The following is a 20,715-nucleotide window of genomic DNA, read 5'->3' on the forward strand; positions in this document are numbered from 1 at the left end:
TAAAATGCTTGATATATGCATACGTACACATAAAGGCAGGGATATTTTATGTGATAAAGATAAGTTTATGATGAAAGTTAGAAAAATACCAAAAAAATCTGCACATCACTCATATAGAAAGCAGTATACTGTATGTGTGTGAGTGTGTATGGGTGTGTGTGGGTGGGTGTGTGTGTGTGCTTTGGGATAGAGGGTTTCGAGGACTTGCTAAAGGCTTCCTTTGGTGGTCTCCCTCATCACTCCCTCAGGGACATTCTCTTTGGCCAGTGTAAACAGAGATTAAATAATGGCCTCGACCCATGTAGCAACCTCTCATCCTCTGTCACCACACACACACACACACACACACACACACACACTCACACACACACACACACACACACACACACACACACACACACACACAAAAAGACTGCAGGGTATGTTTTGGGTTTCTAGTAATCTCTGACTAGCTCTTGTTTGTGGATAGTGATTATATGGCAGTGTGCTTTTTGAGACACGCACACATGCGTGTCCACACACACATGCACAAGGTAATCACCTCTTGACACTACACTGACTATGACAGATAAACATAAATATTTGCTCTGGGTCTGGCTCAGCTACTGGGATTTGGCAGTGTTCAGTTCAGATCAATTGATAAACTGATCAAATTACAAGACCTAAAAATATTTCAGAAATCTAAGCAACCGTCATATAGGATCACACAAAATGTGCTCTGTTGCCTAATTAGTTAATGTATAAGTCTTTGGCTATGTTTTGTTAGATTTTGTCTACATTTGCTGTTTGCAGGTTAATTCTAAACAGCAAAAGGCTGAAAGCAAGCTTCAGATTGTGTAAAATGTCATTTTAGATTATAGGTGAGATCAGTGTAATGACCCTCAACCCACTAACAGCAACTTTTTTTGAGAAACCAAATTACCTGGATCAATAAACCAAATATTCTAATTCAATTTGCAAGCACTATCTGTTGAAATTGGCACTTTCTGGGAGTTTAATGGTGCATTTGCTAGGTATTTCAATGCCCACACAGACACAACTTCAGCAGTAGCCTGAGATGGTTTACTTACACTGGATGAAGAAAAAGTGCGACTCTGAAACTCTGACAAATGTGTTGGGGGAAAAACAAGCAAATTTTCTTCATTTAACATAAATTGTCTGAAAGAAAAGAATACTAAAATGAAAAATAGTTTCTTTAAACTGACAAAGATTTCAACCATTTTTCATTATTAATTATAGATGTTTATGCACATATAAAGGCTAATAACTAGTATATTTATATTAAGTTAGCTATCACGGGAATAATGAATTGGCATAAATGTGAGGTTGAAGTTAAACTACATCAAGAAGCTTATTCCAAAAAAAAAGTTATTTAAAATTGTATTTGAAGTTAAATAACATATCAGACCAATGCATTATTGCATAATTACTCCTTTCATGTCACATTAAGGTACTAATAATTTTGTCCCATGTTTACAACACACAGGTTTGACCTTCCTATAGAATGGAATTCTGGGAACCAAAACCTTAGCAAAAAAAAAAAAACTAGCACTAAACTTACAGATGTTCTTAGCATCCAGGTGTGTGTCATAGGAATAAGTCTATATCCAGGTGTGTGGATAATCTATTTACAAATCCTATGAAAAATTATAATTAAAATGAATAGGTAATGAGACAAACCAGCTGAACTGTACTGGGGGAAAATGTATTGCATTCCTGAAATGGTTGCTTTGGCACCAAATGTAATTGCTAAATCCACTGAGAGAAATGTACGTTTATATATTTGCTGAAACACTCATGTCCTACCACCTTTGTCATACTGAACATGGCTGCTGATAAAAAAAAATAGCTGTTAGGTGTAGCATTGTGGAATGTCTAACTAGTTTTCCATGAATGCTAGCATTTTTAGACATATATTATCCTGGAGCATTTGTCAGCTAATATCCTATATAGAAAATCATATGCATTAGTTTTTCACGTGCGATTATGAGTTTATGTACATTCAATCCAAGTGGTTCCATTGTCAAGTCAAGTCAAGTCAAGTTTATTTGTATAGCGCTTTTCACAACAGACATTGTCTCAAAGCAGCTTTACACAAATCAACAGTTAAGGTGAATGGTGTGAATTTGTCCCTGATGAGCAAGCCGCTGGCAACTGTGGCAAGGAAAAACTCCCTTAGATGTTATGAGGAAGAAACCTTGAGAGGAACCGGACTCATTGTGGAATGGTTTGCACTCTGGGTTTAATTTGCGTGTATATTCATGGAATACTATAAGCACAGAAAGTTTGAAAATCTTCCAACTGGGTTGGACCAGGTCATACAGTTATAATGGCTCTGAGCTAATAATTACACAATTGTGAGTCTGAATCTTAAGACTACCAGAGGGCCTTTACCTGCAGCTGCTTGACTTATGTTCTTCCTTCAAATGGAGCAACGTATTAAATTCGCTGTTATTGAAATCTGACTTTCTCTTTGATGTAGGTAACATCATTTTGGAGAATGATTTAACAGGATTAAGATGTACTCAAATATAATTTAAGAAGCAACACCCATTAAGTGTTCAGCCTGTTCTACCCTTACCTAACCTCAGCCTGACCTTGTGTGGCCTGTATGGCCTCACTAGTCATTACCAAAATGTTCTGCATAGATTTTTATGACAGTGTTAATAAGATTTTATCTCTTGAAACAAAATGCCTCATTGAAAAATGCATGAACAATTTATGGCAAGGTTCCATTAACTATCATTGTTCTCATTAACAAACCATAACAGTCAGCATTAATAAACCATTTGAAATGTTAACAGAATAACAGATGGAATTAACATAGATCAAATAGTAATGTTCCATGCAGAAGGTGTTTTTATTTACACAGGGAGATGTGTGGCAGATTCTTAATATACACTATATTGCTAAAGGTTTGCAGATACCTGGTCATGGTATGTGCTTTTTAAGCATGCTGGGCTGTGGGTGTGCATCAAAAATTTGCAGATTTTCTTAACTCTTAGAACATAACCCCTGTGAGTTCCGGGTGACCACTGTAATCACAAGTCCAAGTCAGGGGTCCCACTAGTTTTGTCCATACAGTGTAAATAGAGGTCTTCTGTGAAGAAAAATTTATTTTGCAGTTTTCAGTGTCAGCATTGTGTAACAGTCAGATGTAACATATTTTACAGGACAGTGTGTTTTGAAGTTGCATACTGTAGTAAGATAACAATTACATGTTTCATTATTCAAAGTGAAGGCTGATGAGGAAATAAATTGCATTTAACTGTTATAATACACATAAGTGATAAAGACTTTCAACAGAATTAAATATAACAGTAACTAGGTAGGAACTATGCTATGACTTTCTTTAATCAATAGGAAAATGGGAATAATAGGAATAAACTTTGTGGGAGTATAAGTAGCCTTATGTCATTGCTATATCACACAGCTTCATCATTTATTATTTTCCCATTTCAGCACACCCTGTCATGTTCTAAATCTAACTTAAAAATCACTTAAAAATCATTGATTACATTTTGGCCTCAAATACAGGTATATCCACTGCAGTTCTATAAATGAAGGCATAAGTTTATATTCAATGTGCATGTGTACTTTTTGGTTTAAAAAAAAATAGCAAGTGTTATTTAATTAATTAAGTAATTAACATTGCTTATAGTGTGTAAATGCAGAATATTGTATATACAAATGTTTGTTATTATTAATTAAGTATATGAGGAAAATATAACAAAAAAGCCTTACAGATACAATACATACGAGAAGTGAATCAGTGAAACATGACCCCAAACATGTATTATGTCCTATGTGAAGGAGGTTTTCCAACAAATTAGACAAAGGCTCAATTGAAACTCGGGGTAGAGAGAAAAGGAGAATAAAAATAGCAGGAGAGTGCCTCATACACTATAAAACATTCACACTGTGTGGCCTGTCTGCCTGGTTAAGGGCTGTGGTTATGCTAAGAAAGCATTTATACTTTTCCTCCAGCTCGTCTCATCAGTGCGTAACTTTGTGAGTCTGGATGGAACCAACGCCTCATGAGTGTAGATGGTGAAATGGGCGATTAGGAGGCGCTCAGCCTAGCTTATTAAAGTTTGGTTTCTTTGAGGGGGGTGGGGTGGACTTTCAGAGTAAAAAGGAAGCTAATTTTACCTGTCACTCAAAATAAATGACGCCAGCTCCCTACTGCTCAGCACTTACTGTGGTGTAATAGTGCAGCATTAAGCTAAAACCACTTCCCAAGTCCATGGCTTGGTTAATGAAACATGCCATTCCATACGAGGTGCTTGCTGCCTAAATCCATCCACTTAGACATTGTAAACTTATGGATTATGGTTGGTCTACATGCTCTAGATGCCTCAAACATAAATATGAAAAAGTAATATTAGTTCACAAGACACCGACAATCTAAACAAGCATAATTCTTCATCGAGTAAGAGTTTCTGCTTACATTACATCAATGAAGGTAAAAAATAAAGGAGGAGAATAAATACAGAAAAAGGTTTGGGAGATAAATGGCAAAATGAACAGCAGGAGACGAGTGGAAGTGTGAGAAGCTTGGGGAGGTACAGGGAGTAAACGAGCAGATGCAGAGATGGTGTAAGAGAAAAGTTTGTTTCTCATGCAGCCTCCCCCACCAGTAACCTGATAGCGTAATGAGCTTTGACTTTCCTGCCAACGACTTCCCTTTCCCTTACTCTTACATTTACACATACACACACACTCACATCATTAACATGCATACACAAACATGCCTGCATACTGTACACACACACACACACAAACAAATATATGCACCCCAACATTAGTTAGAAATTTTGCTGCTTGTTACATGTCTACCTTTTATTAAACAACATGAGCTAATTGACTCATGCTTTCACTTCATGTTCTTAACAGAGGTAAAAAGGTGGCACCAAGTACCTGAGGAATGACAGCTTTTGTGTTAGTGTAATTTAGAAATCACAGCCCAAGGCGGGGCTGCTGTACATACAATAATGTGTATGTCAATCAAAGAGAAAGAGAAGAAGGTTTATATGAAAGGTGGGCGTTACCTGTTTGAATCATCACCCTGAATTTCCGATGTACCTTAATCTAACAGGAAGGAACACAAGACAGGATTGTCTGTAAACTGAATTATCTTCAAGTGTCTATGTTTGCGTTTGTTTGTTCAGGTGAGTCCTGCCTCTATGTTTGACCTACACAGAGAGCATGTGTAGAAGCAGTACATCATGTTCTTAAGAGATACACATGATCATCTGATGTAGAAACTTTCTGATTTGTTTTGATTCTAAGAGAAGGAACCAGAGAAGGAAAGAATTCTATTTTGTTCAAAAAGATTTGGCATCACCAGCAAAGAGCAAAGATGAAAAGAAAAGTGTCATAAGCAAGCACACAATAGAAAACACAGAGGATTGTTTTATTCGGGGAAACCCATTGGATTTTCCATTATTAGAAAAATATGGCATTGTTTATTATGTTTACATGTAATGCTTGACAGGGCTGAAAACCGAGATGGTGTTTGTTAGATAGGGAGGCCCTCTGTGTGTGTGTGTGTGTGTGTGTGTGTGTGTGTGTGTGTGTGTGTGTGTGTGTGTGTGTGTGTCGGTGTCGGTGTCGGTGTCTGTGTGTGTCCGTGTTTGTAAATGACAGTACAGTGTAACAGAAATAATAATAACGATCCTTAACTATACTAAAATGTTCATCATTGAGCATGAAAATTTTTATTTTTTTATATCACAATTTTGTATTAATTGAGAAAAGCCATATTTGTTTTGAATAAACTTTTGGCTATAAATATGTTCTTCTGCATCTGCAAACATCTGCAAGCCATTTTCCTATCATCTATAAGTGTCTATAATAGTTATTTTCTTGATAGCTGCTTTTGAAGCTTCTCTTTTCATCCTTGTTAAAAAAAGAGAAAAAAACACAAACCAAAAGCTGCAAAAAAAAGACAACATTCATTGACTTTCATACTCTACTGATGGGGAAGAACTTAAACCATGTCATGATGTTTGCCAGATTAAGAAACAGATTAGTTTATCTGAGATTGTAGCACATTATAAAACTATTAAATTGTGTGTTGATAAAGCTGCACTCTTAAAAATCTGATTCATTTTTGTTTGTAGAGATACTAAGCATTCAGCATTGCAACAAGTTAATGCCAGATGATATGCAGCATATAAAGTTCAGCAAGATATTGTGTTCATTTAATAGCAAATGCTCAATATAATAAAGAATAAATCCCATGAATAACTGAAGATGCCATCAGACACAAACTGTTGCAATTAAAAAAAAGATTTCTCAAATCTAAATGTCTATCTTTGAAACACACTTTCTCAGAACATGTACATCTGGTTTCAGTGATGAAAATCAGCAGTAAATAACATTTACTTTCAAACATGTTTAGAAAATGTATATATACATATTTAGCATTAGGCAGATGCTCTTATACAGAACAACTTACAACTGAGCAGACACGGAATTGGGGCCTTGCTCAGGGGCCCAAGGATGATGGTGGGATTTAAACTTGTTACCAGTCCAGTGCCTTAACCACTGAGCTACCACCTCCTTACCACTTTACACATTTATAGCCAATGTGTCGTGTTTTTTATAAACTGGGAGTAGGTCCTTGAAAATGCTTGAACATTTCAGTTGATAAATAACTAAATGTAATCTTTGTCTAATATTTCAAGCATAAGTATACTATCTGTTAATTTTTGTAATGTGCAAACATAAAATTGCTTCTGTGATGTTGATATTACATTGTGTAATAATTTGGGGTAGTTATACGCAAATATTCCAGACAAACTTATGTTACACTTGCACGATAACACAAAACTATTCAAAACAATTGTAAAATAACACCAAATGTGGATACATTTATTCTAATATCATATATAAAATTTTAAGTACATTTTTGTGTCATTTCTCATTTACAGCAGTGTATGTTTCTTTTAATACTTAATATCGAAAAAAAAATTGCTTGAGGAGAGAAAAATAGAAACACATCCCTCTGCTTCAGTTTGATCCTTTCTAGAGGGGTGTGTGTGTGTGTGTGTGTGTGTGTGTGTGTGTGTGTGTGTGTGTGTGTGTGTGTGTGTGTGTGCGTGTCTCGAATGTGTAAGGTGTAGGCTATAAGTTTAACAGCAAAGTTTGCTCTAAGAGAACTCATAAACATGTCACTGAGATCTTGACCTTGCAGTAAACAGCTCCAATTTCCATAGCCACTATGACTTCCTCTCTCTCTATCTCTCTCTCTCTCTCTCTCTCTCTCTCTCTCTCTCTCTCTCTCTCTCTCTCTCTCTCTCTTATATGAACTTGCAACATATATTCCTTCTTCTTTTTGTGCTTTTTACTGTGTTCAGAAATGTTGACTAATATGCCATGTTACTTCCGACATGTACATCTACATACCAATTCAAACTTTTGCACAGCTCACTGTGTATGACAAGGTACAAAGGTTAGTTCCCTCATTTATATGCATAGAACAATGTACAACTAAAGTGCCTTTACTTGTCATGTTTTTTTATGCTTCTTTGAACACCTTAATGTCTCTGATTATTTTTTTAGCTCATTTTGTACTATGTGTTATTTAGAAACTATAGTAAATCCTATACAATTTAAGAGGTTTTAAGTTAAAAGGTAAAAAAGGACCTTGGTAATCTGCTGAAAAAACTAAATTCAATAAATTCCAAGAATATTTTTTTAAATATTCTGAAAAAAATTTGCACTGGTTACTACAGTAATTAAGCTAAATTATTTATTTTTGTTTTCAGTGACGTGATGGAAGGCAACAATAAAGTAGTTTACATATAGCAGAATTATAGATAAAAACAGTGAATAAATATAAAGGCTATTACAGTGCAGAGGTGTGTGGACATTCAGGAGTACAGTGAATAAATATAAAGGTAAATAAATGTAAATTATCATTACATTACCTGCCTGGGAAAAGCAATAATTAGCGACAGATATAGTTAAAAATTGTATCGATATTGTTAATTTCACATTGATTTCTAAAAAGCAAATATGTTTTTAATACCCTGAAATGAAATATATACAAGACCGTTTCTTCAAAATTGTAAGAATAGCTCATGAGTCTTTTGGCCTACATTATAATTCTGTCCTGCAACATTTGTCTCAATTATTCATTCTCTATTCTTGTGCATCTGTTGCTGTCCTCTTAAAGCTGACACTGGCTCCAAACAATCCTTGTGCTTTAACGTTCGCCAGAAAAGCACTGTAAACCATCTGAGAAGATTAATTACTGTGCATTTAGCCACATGGTTTGGAACTGCAAAAGAGCAACTGTCATCATTCACTCCTCAAGCAGCAAATTATACCTCACATGTGGTGTCAGTGCCAAACTGCAGTGAACAAACAGATAAATTCACTTCATCAGACTATTTTATGACAACATTTGATTTTATTAGTGGGAGGATCCCCTGTGTGTGAAGTCACATTTCAATTAGCCTGATTTTCCACAAAACTGTTAAAAAGTTCTGTTTCAATGGTAAGAGTTTAGACTATTTCTGTGGAAATAAATCCTTTGTGTACTCTTATATAAAAGACACTGTCTTGTTTATTCATTTCAGAATGTTTTGTGTGTGAACCAGCCTGATCATGCAGAAACATAAAAGTACACAAAGTAGTCAGGGAGAATGACTTCAGTGTCTCTCCCATGATAATAATGTGAAAACCTTTTTTCTTTTTTTCTTTTTTTTCGTTATGCGGCCACTGCAGGCAACTCCATTGTACTGAGGCTCTACTCCACCCTGCACATAATTACTAAGAGAGGTGTGGCATTTGGCATTCATCAGCAATCACAAGCTCTCCTGAAAGAGCTTTGCGTTTACAACGGGCAGTACACAGCCTCGGTCCCAGCAGAAACGTGATAAGATACAGACTGCAAGGCAAAGTAAACTGTGTGTCATTTAACTGAGCACTAATGAAAATAACCAGCCGCTGCTATGTTAATTGACTGTTTTTTTGTTTTTGTTTTATGATTGTCTACAAAATAAGTATTAATTTCAATGTATAAATATAAGAGAGACTGCTTTAACACTGGAGAATAAAAAGATGCTAAATGAGTTTTCAGCTGACCTTATAAGGCCCTTCCATGTGTGATTAGAGCTTTTTGAAGAATTAAATTTTTGCTTACCGCTCTAAGAAAGTGAATCATTACAACATTACCAGCCTATTTAAAGCTAAACCACAGACTCACCATATACGTGTTAAGAACTGATCCCAGACCTGTTTAGGTTGTACAAGTACGTTTGACTAAGTAGAAGTGGAGGTGATATTTTTTAGAAGCCAGGTAATGGGGAGAGACACAGGCTTCTCTTCTTTCAATACAGTAATCCAGGGGCTCTACGCTCACAATACACATACATTATATCACGGCAGGAGGCCTGGGGCTACGGCTGCCAAGCCAGGGTGTGTGTCACAGTTTAAAAAGGAGCAAAGAAAAAAAAAAGATAAGAAGCTTCTCGGGCTAGAAGCCAAATCTGCTTCTGTGAAATCCAGTATTAGTCTGAAGCAGTATGCACGCAATCTTTTATAGTTTTCCACCCCTTTTCCCTCTGTCTCTCTATCCTGCTTTAGCTATTCCTTTGTGTTTATGGTTTGTTTGCACCTAAACTGTTCACAGAAAATTTATTAGATGGAAAGGGATCATGTTTGTTAACTTTCATAAGTTGTCCCTAAAAAGTTGTTCTCTAATTAAATCAGGTTAGGAATGCAAAATTTGGCCCCAAATCTGTGTAGACGGTTGATACATTAGCATGCTCCGGCTATTTTGGTTTCAGTACTGGGGATTTACATGTCAATGGTGACCAGATTAAAGTTCAACTTTCAGCTTCAGTCCACCAAAAATGTCTTTATAGCTGGAATAAATTAAGACTGCCATTGTAGTATAAAATGATTATTGGCAGGGGGAGCAGTAAATTCCTGCTGAAGTTCACATTCACATCTAGGAATATGTAACATATTCATTAATGATGTTATATCTCCAACAGATAAAACCGTTTACACAGCTATATAGATTGTATTTAATGTTAGGGGGAAAAAATCCAAGGTCAATTTGATTGATTTATTAAGGCATGTAAAGGTCAGTTGGCTTTGACCCAAGAGCAAATACCTTCTTGAACATGCATGTTTATTGATCCATCACTCCAGTAGCTTACAACAGGAACCAGGTAGAAGCGTTTTAGCCCTCATTGTAACTCTTACAGCCGTATCTGCACTTCCGTACACACTTCAACAGATCAGTCACACTCAATCACTTGTGCCAGAGGCCCCTGGTGAGGCCTGGCCTTGTTTGGTGGCTTAGATAAACCTGTGTCCATTAGAGCTGCAGAGTGGAGTGGGTTTTAGCAACTAGGGGTCAGTGGCTGAAGCTTTTCACTTAAGAACACAACATTGTTCTGCCATCTATGGACAGTTCCTTGGGGAAGGATCGCACTATCTACCATACACAGAAGGCTTTTAAGTGTGAGTAGCCACACTGTGTCTACAGATTAGAGGGTATTTACTGGGTGAGCATACACTGGAATTTTTTTTTGTAATCGTGGTATTGTTAACACACAACCGCTACGGTTGGCTGAGTGTAAAACCCACAATCCCTGAGCATACGAGTTAGGCAGCACTTCTGAACTAAAAAACAGAAATACTGCCACTCTAGAATGAGTTGGCTACATCCATGCTCCAAGCTGACCTTTTCTTACCCACTTCAGAGCACTCAGCAGCTCAAACGTTAGAAAAGTAAACAAAAAATAAAATACCCATGTAAAGAGGTTGACATTCAGGGTTTAAGAGGTACAGCCAGTCTTTTAAACATTGCAAGCATTATAATTTCTCTGTTGGAGCAGATTTATGTCTAAACGTCAGCCTGACATTAGGTTAAATATTTAAAGAGCAGAGGACCATGAGGACTTGTTTCCGGTTGGTGTTTTGCTGTCTTCAAAGCACGGAGATCTGCTTTACTTTCCTCTGGAGCAAATATTTACATATTCAAGTCATTAAATGGACACTTGTCAGAAGGCCATCATTTAAGTTTCCCAGGCGAGGTCCTTCAGTGTTTTAGTCCAGGCATTACACATAAATAACTGTTGTAGAATGATGGATTGTGTTTGTTTGTTGGTAATGCGCAGATTTATTTCACTAGAAAAGCCAATAAATAATCATCTGGGACATGGAAGGCATTTGTTAGAATTATATATATATATATATATATATATATATATATATATATATATATATATATATATATATATATATATATATATATATATTCAAACCATTAAGGCCATAAACAATTTTAATCATAAACACTCCCTATATATATATATATATATATATATATATATATATATATATATATATATATATATATATATATATATAGGGAGTGTTTATGATTAAAATTGTTTATGGCCTTAATGGTTTGAATGGGTGTATAAATATGATTATATTTATATGATAATATTAATATTTAGGAAAGGTGACACTGGCATCAAAATAAGCCTCAAACTTTTTTGTTTCAACAGTTTTTCTGTGGTTTTTTTGTTTGTTTTCTTTTTTATATTTAAGGTTGACAAAGTACAGAAAACATTCTGTTAGTGAATTGTGTAACACGTGTAATGTGTCAAAAACATATTCGATAGTAATAGTCTATATAACAAACACACATTGGAAGTGTTAACGATGTTGTTCTTAACTACAGATATAATTACATTGTGTAGCAAAAGACAGTAATGGCCTTCATGACATTTCGTTTTTATATTTTTTCTACATTGACTGACTGATTAAATTATGGATTGATTGATTAATTCAATTTAATTGTAGCATAAATTCACTGGCTGGATGAAAAAAGGAGTGCATTTGTGAAGACAACTTTTAACTTGTAATTTTAAAATGTAATGCGTAAAAAGGAAGTAAGGGCACAGGTCCTACATTTCCATTACAGTATACAGTAACACAGCACAATTACGCAATTATCGTCCACTCCTGGGAACAAAGCATAATTTATAGTAAACTGTGTTTATTTATTCAAAGTGAAAAGCTGCCAGAAATGATGAGGAAAGCCCAAGAAGCAGATAGGTGCAGATTCATGCCCAATAAAACTGGATTGTTGTATGGCAACGAGCAGTTTGAAGTCACATCAAAACAAATTGAGCTTTTGTGGCACTCTCAGTCGGTGCCTGTGTGAAATTTACATCTCAATGCAGGCCGTCTGGTGGACCAGTGGCATGGTAAATGAGCAATGCAAATAGTACTCACGCTGCTGCACACACACACACACACACACACACACACACACACACAAACACACACACACACACTTTCAGTTGCACATACTCCATGCAGAACATCCAGACTACCACACTACCAATGTGTGAGATCAGAGCATGTTTGTGTCTATAAATTATATTAAGTTAATGAACTTATATTAAACCCAGAACATCTGATCACATGCACATTATCAACTTGTGCTGTTAATATCATGAACAGCAGCTACGCTAATTCCTCTCCACTGCTTCTCTTTCTCTCCCCATCCCGAGGCTTCCTGAGGTTTGGCCAGCTCCAGTCACGTCCCACCTCGTGAAGATTATGGACCTATGGATGATCATGGAGAAGTAGATGCCGAGTGTTTAAAGGCCCTGGCATGGAGAAGCTGATGCTGGATCTATGATGATCACAAATTGTTCTGTATTGTTGAAAGATTTATGACCAAACTTTTGATGTCACCCATATGAGGATGGGTTCCCCTTTGAGTCTGGTTCCTCTCAAGGTTTCTTCCTCATATCATCTAAGGGAGTTTTTCCTTGCCACTGTCGCCACGGCTGCTCATCAGGGACAAACGCACACCATTCACCTTCACTGTTGTTTTCTGTAAAGCTGCTTTGAGACAATGTCTGTTGTGAAAAGCGCTATACAAATAAACTTGACTTGACTTGACTTGACTTAATGGCTCTTTGTGTATATGTTTCATAAAAAAATGCAAACACGTTAAACAATTGAGCATGTAAAGACACATACTGTCATTTCAAATAAATGACTTTAGCAATATGCACAACACTTATGCTTGTGAAATTTTAAAAAGTCTTAAGCACAACACTTACCCCAAGGTTCATATGATTGGCACAGTCTAAATCACCTTCCATGTCTTAACATGCTAAATTACACTGTAACTGCAATGAACTGGGATGAGGTTTGGCTCATATAGTTTCAATATATATTACCCGTCTACAGAATACATGTTATATATTTAGTGCATTAATGGATACTCTGTTTGTTTGTAGAAGAAATGTGATGTGAAATAACATTTAAAGTAAACAAAATTATCATGATGTGTAAGTGAAATCACTCAAAAAGTTTGCATGTGATTTTTTGTAAACACATAGCTGTTAAAGCAGAAAATGGCTTAGCCTGGGTTGGGTTTAGAGCACAATTGGAGCATTAGCTTGTCTAAACTTTCAGGCTTTTGTTATCATAAGGTGGGCACTAATAGTCCTTAGGAAAGCTATCCTCACTAATGCTAGCAGCTGTTAAGTGGACGGCTTGCTAATGGTGTCCTCCAGGGGTTCCTGACTCACAGAACAATCACATGATATGGCCTAACTTACACCTCACTTAGAACTGAGGAGCCAGCCAGTAGTGATTATTAAAATTATTTTTTATCTCTTAAATCAGCACGCAGAACCTTCCAGGATGTGGGTAAGCTTTGAAAATTTCACAGAAGAGATTACAATCACTGACAGCCCAAAGCAGTTGAGTTTTAAGGGTGTGTTTTTTAGATCGGAGTTCAGTTACCCTGCTTGGTTCAGCCAAAAACAACAATTTATGAAATAATGCAAATCATGCAAATAACTTTTAGGCAAACGGCGCCATCGATGAAACTGAAGAAACGTTTGGTTGAGTTTTTCAGGTGTTACCTTTCCTTCGGTGGCAGAAAGGCTTTGTTTTTAAAAATCACTATTTAGAACACTATGCTTTAAAATTGTTTATTTATAGATTAGTTTGCTGAAATTAATGTTTGGCAAAAACAATTAAATATAACCGCACTATATTTGAAACAAATATAAAATAGACTACTGTTTTGAATATTCATCAATTGCTTATCACACCTTAAATGGAATTTGTTGGCAAACATTTCTCAATGTCACCATGATTTAAATTACTTTTTTTACAATGCAAATCTTTGTGGTTTAAATAGTGCATTTCTGCTGTGAACTCCCTTTCATCTTCAAGATAAGTTGAAATGTAGGCTTCACAGAAATATAAATAAATAATCTATTCACTTTTGTCTGTGTGCAATATCAGCACAAGATTTACAAAGCTCACATAAACTCGTTATCATGCACAAATCGATGTCGATGGCTATAACACATCAATGTAATGTTAGTACACTAAGAGTACATTTACAGGAATTCTATGTACGAATGTTTTTCTATTCCATGTCATGACCCATTACTTACAGCCATCTAACATCTGTCATATTTGCAGTTGATGAATGTCTTTTTTTTTTTTTTTTTTTACGTTTATCATGTCTGAGGATACGCTGAGCTCTTTACTACACCATCTCAATAGCGAACTAATTCACAGTGGAATGTGAGCCTTAGGTCAAGCAGAGCGCTGCGGTTTGCAGATCAGTGTGTGAGTACAGTTACCAGGACACCACTATATTGACTTACTCTGAAAATGTCAAAAGTTCTCAGAGCAGGTTTGTAGTGAGGTGAAATCCTCAGGCTGAGTGAATACAGGAGTGTTACTGTGCCTGCCGAGTGCAAGCTGAGGGCTCAAAGCTTACAGCTTCCTGACATTCCCTCACATGCTAAATAAATACTCACTCAGCCTGCAACATTAATCCCCAGAGTACAAGCGCGAGAGAGCGAGAGAAATGTAATGTGTCCCCACTGGAGGGACTTCAGAAATGACACAGTGCAATGGAAGACTCTGCTTTTGAACAAGGACCTTGTGTTAACTTTCCTGCGTCTGCTACCACTAAACTTCAGAGAAAAGAAGCATCCGTAAAACACATAATACACAAAGCCTTATAAAAAATATATAGGTAATAAAATCATAGCCGGGTATGTTTAAACATTTACAGTCAACACTGAGATCTTTATTTATAGAACTTGACTGAAATGAAAAAGGTCATATTTGTACCCTGGTGTCAGTGTTTTTTTTTTTTTTTATGCAAAAAAGTATTTTTCATCTCAATTTTATACAAATGTGCAAATAAGATGAATCCTTCAGTCGTCAGTGTCAGTCAAGGATCCACAGGACAGGGCTTGAAAGGCTTATTTCAGGAACTCAACCTTCTCAAGCTCTAATTCAAGTAAAGTGCTCCATCAAAGAAAACGAAAAATAACAGACAAGGCAAACATCTGTGGCCTATTGATTTCACTGTCCATTGACAAAAAAAAAAGAATAAAATTACAATGCAAATGGAAAATAATAATAATAATTATAATAATAGTACATCAACAAAATGCTACACAGTTCAAGCATATTGAACGTCCTCACTCTGGTGCCCAAATACCAGCGAGCAAGTAGTCACACAGAGAAGTAGTCACTAGTCATACAAACTCCAGTTTGCCGTGGCCTGTGTACATGCCCCAGTGCACAAGAGAGAGGAAGCGTTCGCCTCCTTGCGTGTTCAGTTCGGCTTGTCTGAGTTTATCGCAGCCTGCACAGCAGTTCTCATGGCCAGTCACAGGCACCATACACTCCAGGTCCAGCTTTGCCATGTGGCCTTTTTTGGCATGGTTATGCCCATGGAAGCTGTAGTGCAAGCGCGAGAGCATCTGCTGTCTCTGAACCCGAAGTCGCTTGTTCTCACTGCGTAGCATGCGGAGAGCCAACATGATGAGCAGCACCAGGATCAGGCCTCCAGCGATGGGCACAGCGATCACAGCCGCTCTGAACCACACCTCTTTTGCTGAGGCTAACTCTTGCACGCGTGTGATCAAGTTCTGGTTCGAGCCCTCTGACTGATAGCGATCTGAAAAAGCAGAGACAGGGTTCTTTCATTCCTAGTTGTTTCGTGTACGCGTTTTAAGTGCTGCTTGTTTTTTGTTTTTTTTTGCACATGTTAACTCAGAGGCACATTCCTGCAGAGCAAAGTATTACATAATCCACATGCTATCAAACGCCAGTCATCTGTACCTGACAGCTCAAAGGTAAACTATAAACTGCTTACTAATCATGCAACCACTCCTGCTTCTGAGCTCTGGCCCTCAAGGACAACACATTTCAACGGAACACACCACTATAACGTTTGAACATAAAGATACCATCCAGAATATTCTGTATGTAGAATCACTGTAGTTCTCACCTGTGGGGTCACTTCGGGTGTGAACAATACTGGGTAAACCCCGGTAGTTGCACATATCATCATGACAGCACTCAATAGGAGATGGGCCTTTGTTTGAAACGTCCAAGTTCTTCTGAGTGCACACATCCACAGAGTTTAAGAGTGGGTCTAGACATCCATGTGTTAATGGGGAGTTTGTGTTAAACGGGTCCAAGGCCTTGGTAAAACAGGCGTTAAGCTCTGATTTGCACATGTATCCCGTGGCAACACATTGCGGAGCATCGCAGTAGCATCTGATCTCTCCTGTAAAACAAAATGTCATAAATAAGTGCTGTTAAAATCTTAACATCTAAATACCAATTATTATATATATAAAGCTACCGTCTAACCACTCGAAACTTTCTTACAATTTAATAATAATAATTTGTAGCTTGATAATAATACGATGTTTCACAGCATCAATGAATATGTTTGACAGTTTTAGTGTTTTATTTAAATGTATTATTCTAATGGGAAATCCATGACAGAATGATTTAGAACCAAAATAGATAAAAAAAAAAACAGTTCTCTCCATTGTGTTGAATACTGTGTCGTAGTGTATAATATTTTTACCCAAATGAAAGCCTGTAAAGACAGAATTCTGACTGCACACTACACGCAAGGACTATTCCAGATGTGTTTTTAGGCAGATAATGATAATAGATAAAGTTCAACCTAAAACATATAAATAAATGTAGAGATACGATATGACAAAGGGGAATCCGCAAAACATGTGTCTTAGTAGACAAATAGTTATTTGTTTTTGGCTTAATCCGTTTTCAGAGGGGTTTTTTTGATTATGTGAAAACTTGCCAGTGTGTGTACCTGGAACCGAACACCAAAGCCCACACACTGAGACACAAACACAAATAAACACAGGTTGTGTGTGGGTTTTGTCTGTCCGACTCGAGTACTCGAGTTACGGGTCATCACTCTTGTTAGTGTAAACTGCTGACAACACAACACATACAGCACCAGGAGGGAGTGAAATACAGTCCGGGTACTAAGATTCCTATATTTTATGGCTCATGCTTTTTAAACATTCTGTACACTCAAAAATTGTGATTTCATTAAAATATTTCCTGCCATTGTCTTAAATGGGGATCTTAAAGGGTTTGTAAATAGGTTTCTGGTTGCACCACATCCTCTCCCTACATTTCCTTCTCATTAATTTGTGATTAGAGGATGTGTTAATTGTGGTATAAAATCCTAAACCACAATGCAATGTTCTATAAGCGTTATTGTACTTGTCTTTTTTTTTCATACTGGTTGTGACTCTTTGTAAAGTAGATACTGGCCATAAATTAGGGCTGAAGTACATTTTAGAGATCATGACCGATCTGCGTTGTGGTAGCAGCAACAAAAGCTTGTTTAATATATATAATAGAAATTATACACAAAACCGTGCTGAATGATTCGATTAAATAAATGTAAAAAATAAAGAAATCAGATCGTACCTTTAGTCAGGAGCACGGCCATGGCACAGAGTTCCAGTTGAAGCCAAAGTGAAACAAAACTGGAATGGCGATCCATTTACGACCAGTTCCCAGTCCGACAAGCCAGAGACAACGTCCGATCTCTCCCAGTTCAACACTCTCTTACAGGTAAAGTCGTGCTGACATGCAGTTGATCACTGAGATAAATAAGTGCATTCCCGCAGTTCCTTCATCACATCATGAGCAAGAGCAAACCGAGGCAGGAATCTCCTGTGCCATGGGCTCACAAAGAATGAAACACTAGACTACGGTATAAAAACACTTCCCGTGTATAACCTACACATTCACAACGCGAGAGCAGAAGCACCACGAACAGAAATATAACGAGTGTGGTGATAAATGTGGTGTAATCCAGCAGATAAAGCTCCAGTGCAGGACACACGACCACACGGCCGACTGAGCCGCACATTCACACGCCGACAAGTTATCATCAGACGGCTCGGGAAACACCGCCTAGCCACGCCCTCTCAGCTCACTGATTGGCTTAAGAGGCTCGGTATAATTTAATGCGCGGTGCGATTGGCGCTCGTATTGGTTCATGCGGCGGTCACACAGGAAGCCCCGCCTCCCGCGCGGATTAGAGCCGCAATTAAGAAATAATAAAGAAACTCGGGTATGTTCTATTTAAATAAATAAATAAATAAATAAATAACAATGTGAAATTAGTTTTCTTTTTTCTTTTTTTTTTATAAATAAAGCCTATAATGTCAAATATTGAATGATGTATTATTATAAATAGCATTTACAATCTATATATAAAAATTTATATATATATATATATATATATATATAAATAATCAGTGTGTAGATTCTCTGTTGGGTAGCATTATTTTCCTGTAACTTTGTTACTTTGACACTTTAGATACAGATTAAAAAAAAACTATTTCTTTATAAAATTCAATAAAGTCTAACACATTTGATGTATTATCAGGTTAGCACATCAGCATCGCAAACAACAACAACAACAAAAAGATGGCCGTTTGAAGTAATGCGTTTGTTCCTCACACTGCTGAAGTCTCGGAAGGTCGCCTATAGAGGAAAGCGAGAGAGTCGAGCGAAGCGGTTAGATAAATTAGCAATCCAAAGAGGCCCATGGCGCCAGAGAGCCGACACAGACAGACAGTGACACTCAATTAGAGCCGAGTCGATCCCATACAAAACACACACACACACACACACAGAGCGCTCCGATCGATATCTCATCGTGGCCCCTCCAGTCTGTTCATATGTTTATCATTTAGTGTTTGTAGGCCAAGCGAATATTTCACTAGCAGCACTGAACCTCCACAGATAAGAGCAGTCTTTATGAAACTGCTCCAGCTATTGCATATATATACACAAGTGTATATGGACATCCGATGTCACACAGATGAAGATGAGTTCCCTTCTAAATCTGGTTCTTCTCAAGGTGTCTTCCTCATACCATTTTAGGAAGTTTGTCCTTGGCTATTGTAACCACTGGCTTGCTTAGTTAGGCACAGTACACATGCACTACACATAAATTCCTATTTTATAACCTCAATCTCTGCAAAGCTGCTTTGGGAAAAATGTCCAGTGTTGAAAGCGCTATACAAATAAACCTGAGTTGAAGTGAATGTGATTTGCTTGCAAAATCATCTACGTAGAATAGACATGTCGGATATGCCTCGAATCACTTTCCTTTGGATTATTATTATTATTATTTTAATTTTTCCTTTTCGTTTTATTTTGCCATGATATCAATGCGTAATGTAATAACACCACACTCACTGCTCTTTGGGTGGAAAACGGAGTTGTGTGAGAGGCTCAGTTTGTTGGGGCTAAATGTCTGTAAAGGTGTCTAAAACGTTAATATTTGAAAAAAAAAAAAAACTTTTAATAACCCCTGTAAGCCATGCAGGTCAATACTGAAACTGTGCTTTGATGATGTGATCATGCTCTGGGCTGATAGCTCATCGTGTTTACAGGTAGAACAGCTGGTACAAAGCCTGAGAGACAGACTGAGAGACGCTATTAGGGCCGATTGCCCTTTGCCTGTAGATAGAGGGCCATCGATCCAGTGTCATGAGGGGAAGGACTAGTCTGCTTGGAGGGAGGGACGCACACACACACGGAGAGAAAGAGAGCGAGAGCGAGAGAGAGAGAGAGAGAGAGAAATGCACTGACAGCAATTGGGGTAATTGTTGGGAATTTCAGCAAGGCGCCAGTGTTCAGTAGCTCCAGGCTATATGCCCACACCTTTCACACGTTCTGCGGCTGACAGCAAGGCCAAAAGCAGAAAAACCCACATTTGTGTGAACAGAAACTATTGGGTTATTTACACAAGACAACATATAAAACACGTTTTATAGCAGGTTCTTTCCACACGTTGATCCTACCATAATTTTCCTCTAACGCCAATTAAAATAATTACAAATGTAACAGTTTTGAGACTGTTTAGGAAAGCTTTTTGACACTAAAGAAAGTAGCGCATGTAGGAATATTTAATATTCACAGAGGAGGAGATTTCTTCCTAATTCAAAAACGACTACGCTCGTTGTACTAAAAATGAGCAAGTGCTGCCCTCCTGTGGTTGCTCGCTCTCTCTCTCTCTCTCTCTCTCTATATACATATACATAAACATACACACACACATCTTTGTTATACCTTCTACTATAAAATGGTTTATGCTGACACAATTGCAACCTAATACTGGTCAGAGCCAACTGCAAAAACTGTTTTTTTTTTTGTTTTGTTTTTTTCATATACATACAAAATTCATAATTCTTATAACATTAGACACTATCAGCTCTAATATTGTGCTTTCGAGAATAAGATCAGTTTGAAAGATGGGTACAATACACAAACCAAGACAGAAGATGTCACAAGAGTAATATTTTTCCAGTA

At 37.1% G+C, this 20,715-nt stretch overlaps 2 protein-coding genes across 2 annotated transcripts in view; one reads left to right on the forward strand and one right to left on the reverse strand.

Annotated features, from left to right (window-relative positions):
* The window catches only part of map3k8 (mitogen-activated protein kinase kinase kinase 8), a 178,704-nt gene that overhangs the window by 76,731 nt on the left and 81,258 nt on the right, over positions 1-20,715 (forward strand). The gene's annotated exons all lie outside the window — the stretch shown is intronic.
* bambia (BMP and activin membrane-bound inhibitor homolog a) lies at positions 15,092-18,277 on the reverse strand. The gene is made up of 3 exons (XM_083556164.1): positions 17,812-18,277; positions 16,337-16,618; positions 15,092-16,003 (listed from the first exon to the last, which is right to left on the reverse strand). Exons 1-3 carry the CDS (start codon positions 17,885-17,887, stop codon positions 15,579-15,581), a joined length of 783 nt encoding a protein of 260 aa, XP_083412290.1. The 5' UTR covers positions 17,888-18,277; the 3' UTR covers positions 15,092-15,578.

This window comes from Silurus aristotelis (assembly GCF_946808225.1).
Source record: "Silurus aristotelis genome assembly, chromosome: 12".
NCBI classification, from domain to species: domain Eukaryota; kingdom Metazoa; phylum Chordata; class Actinopteri; order Siluriformes; family Siluridae; genus Silurus; species Silurus aristotelis.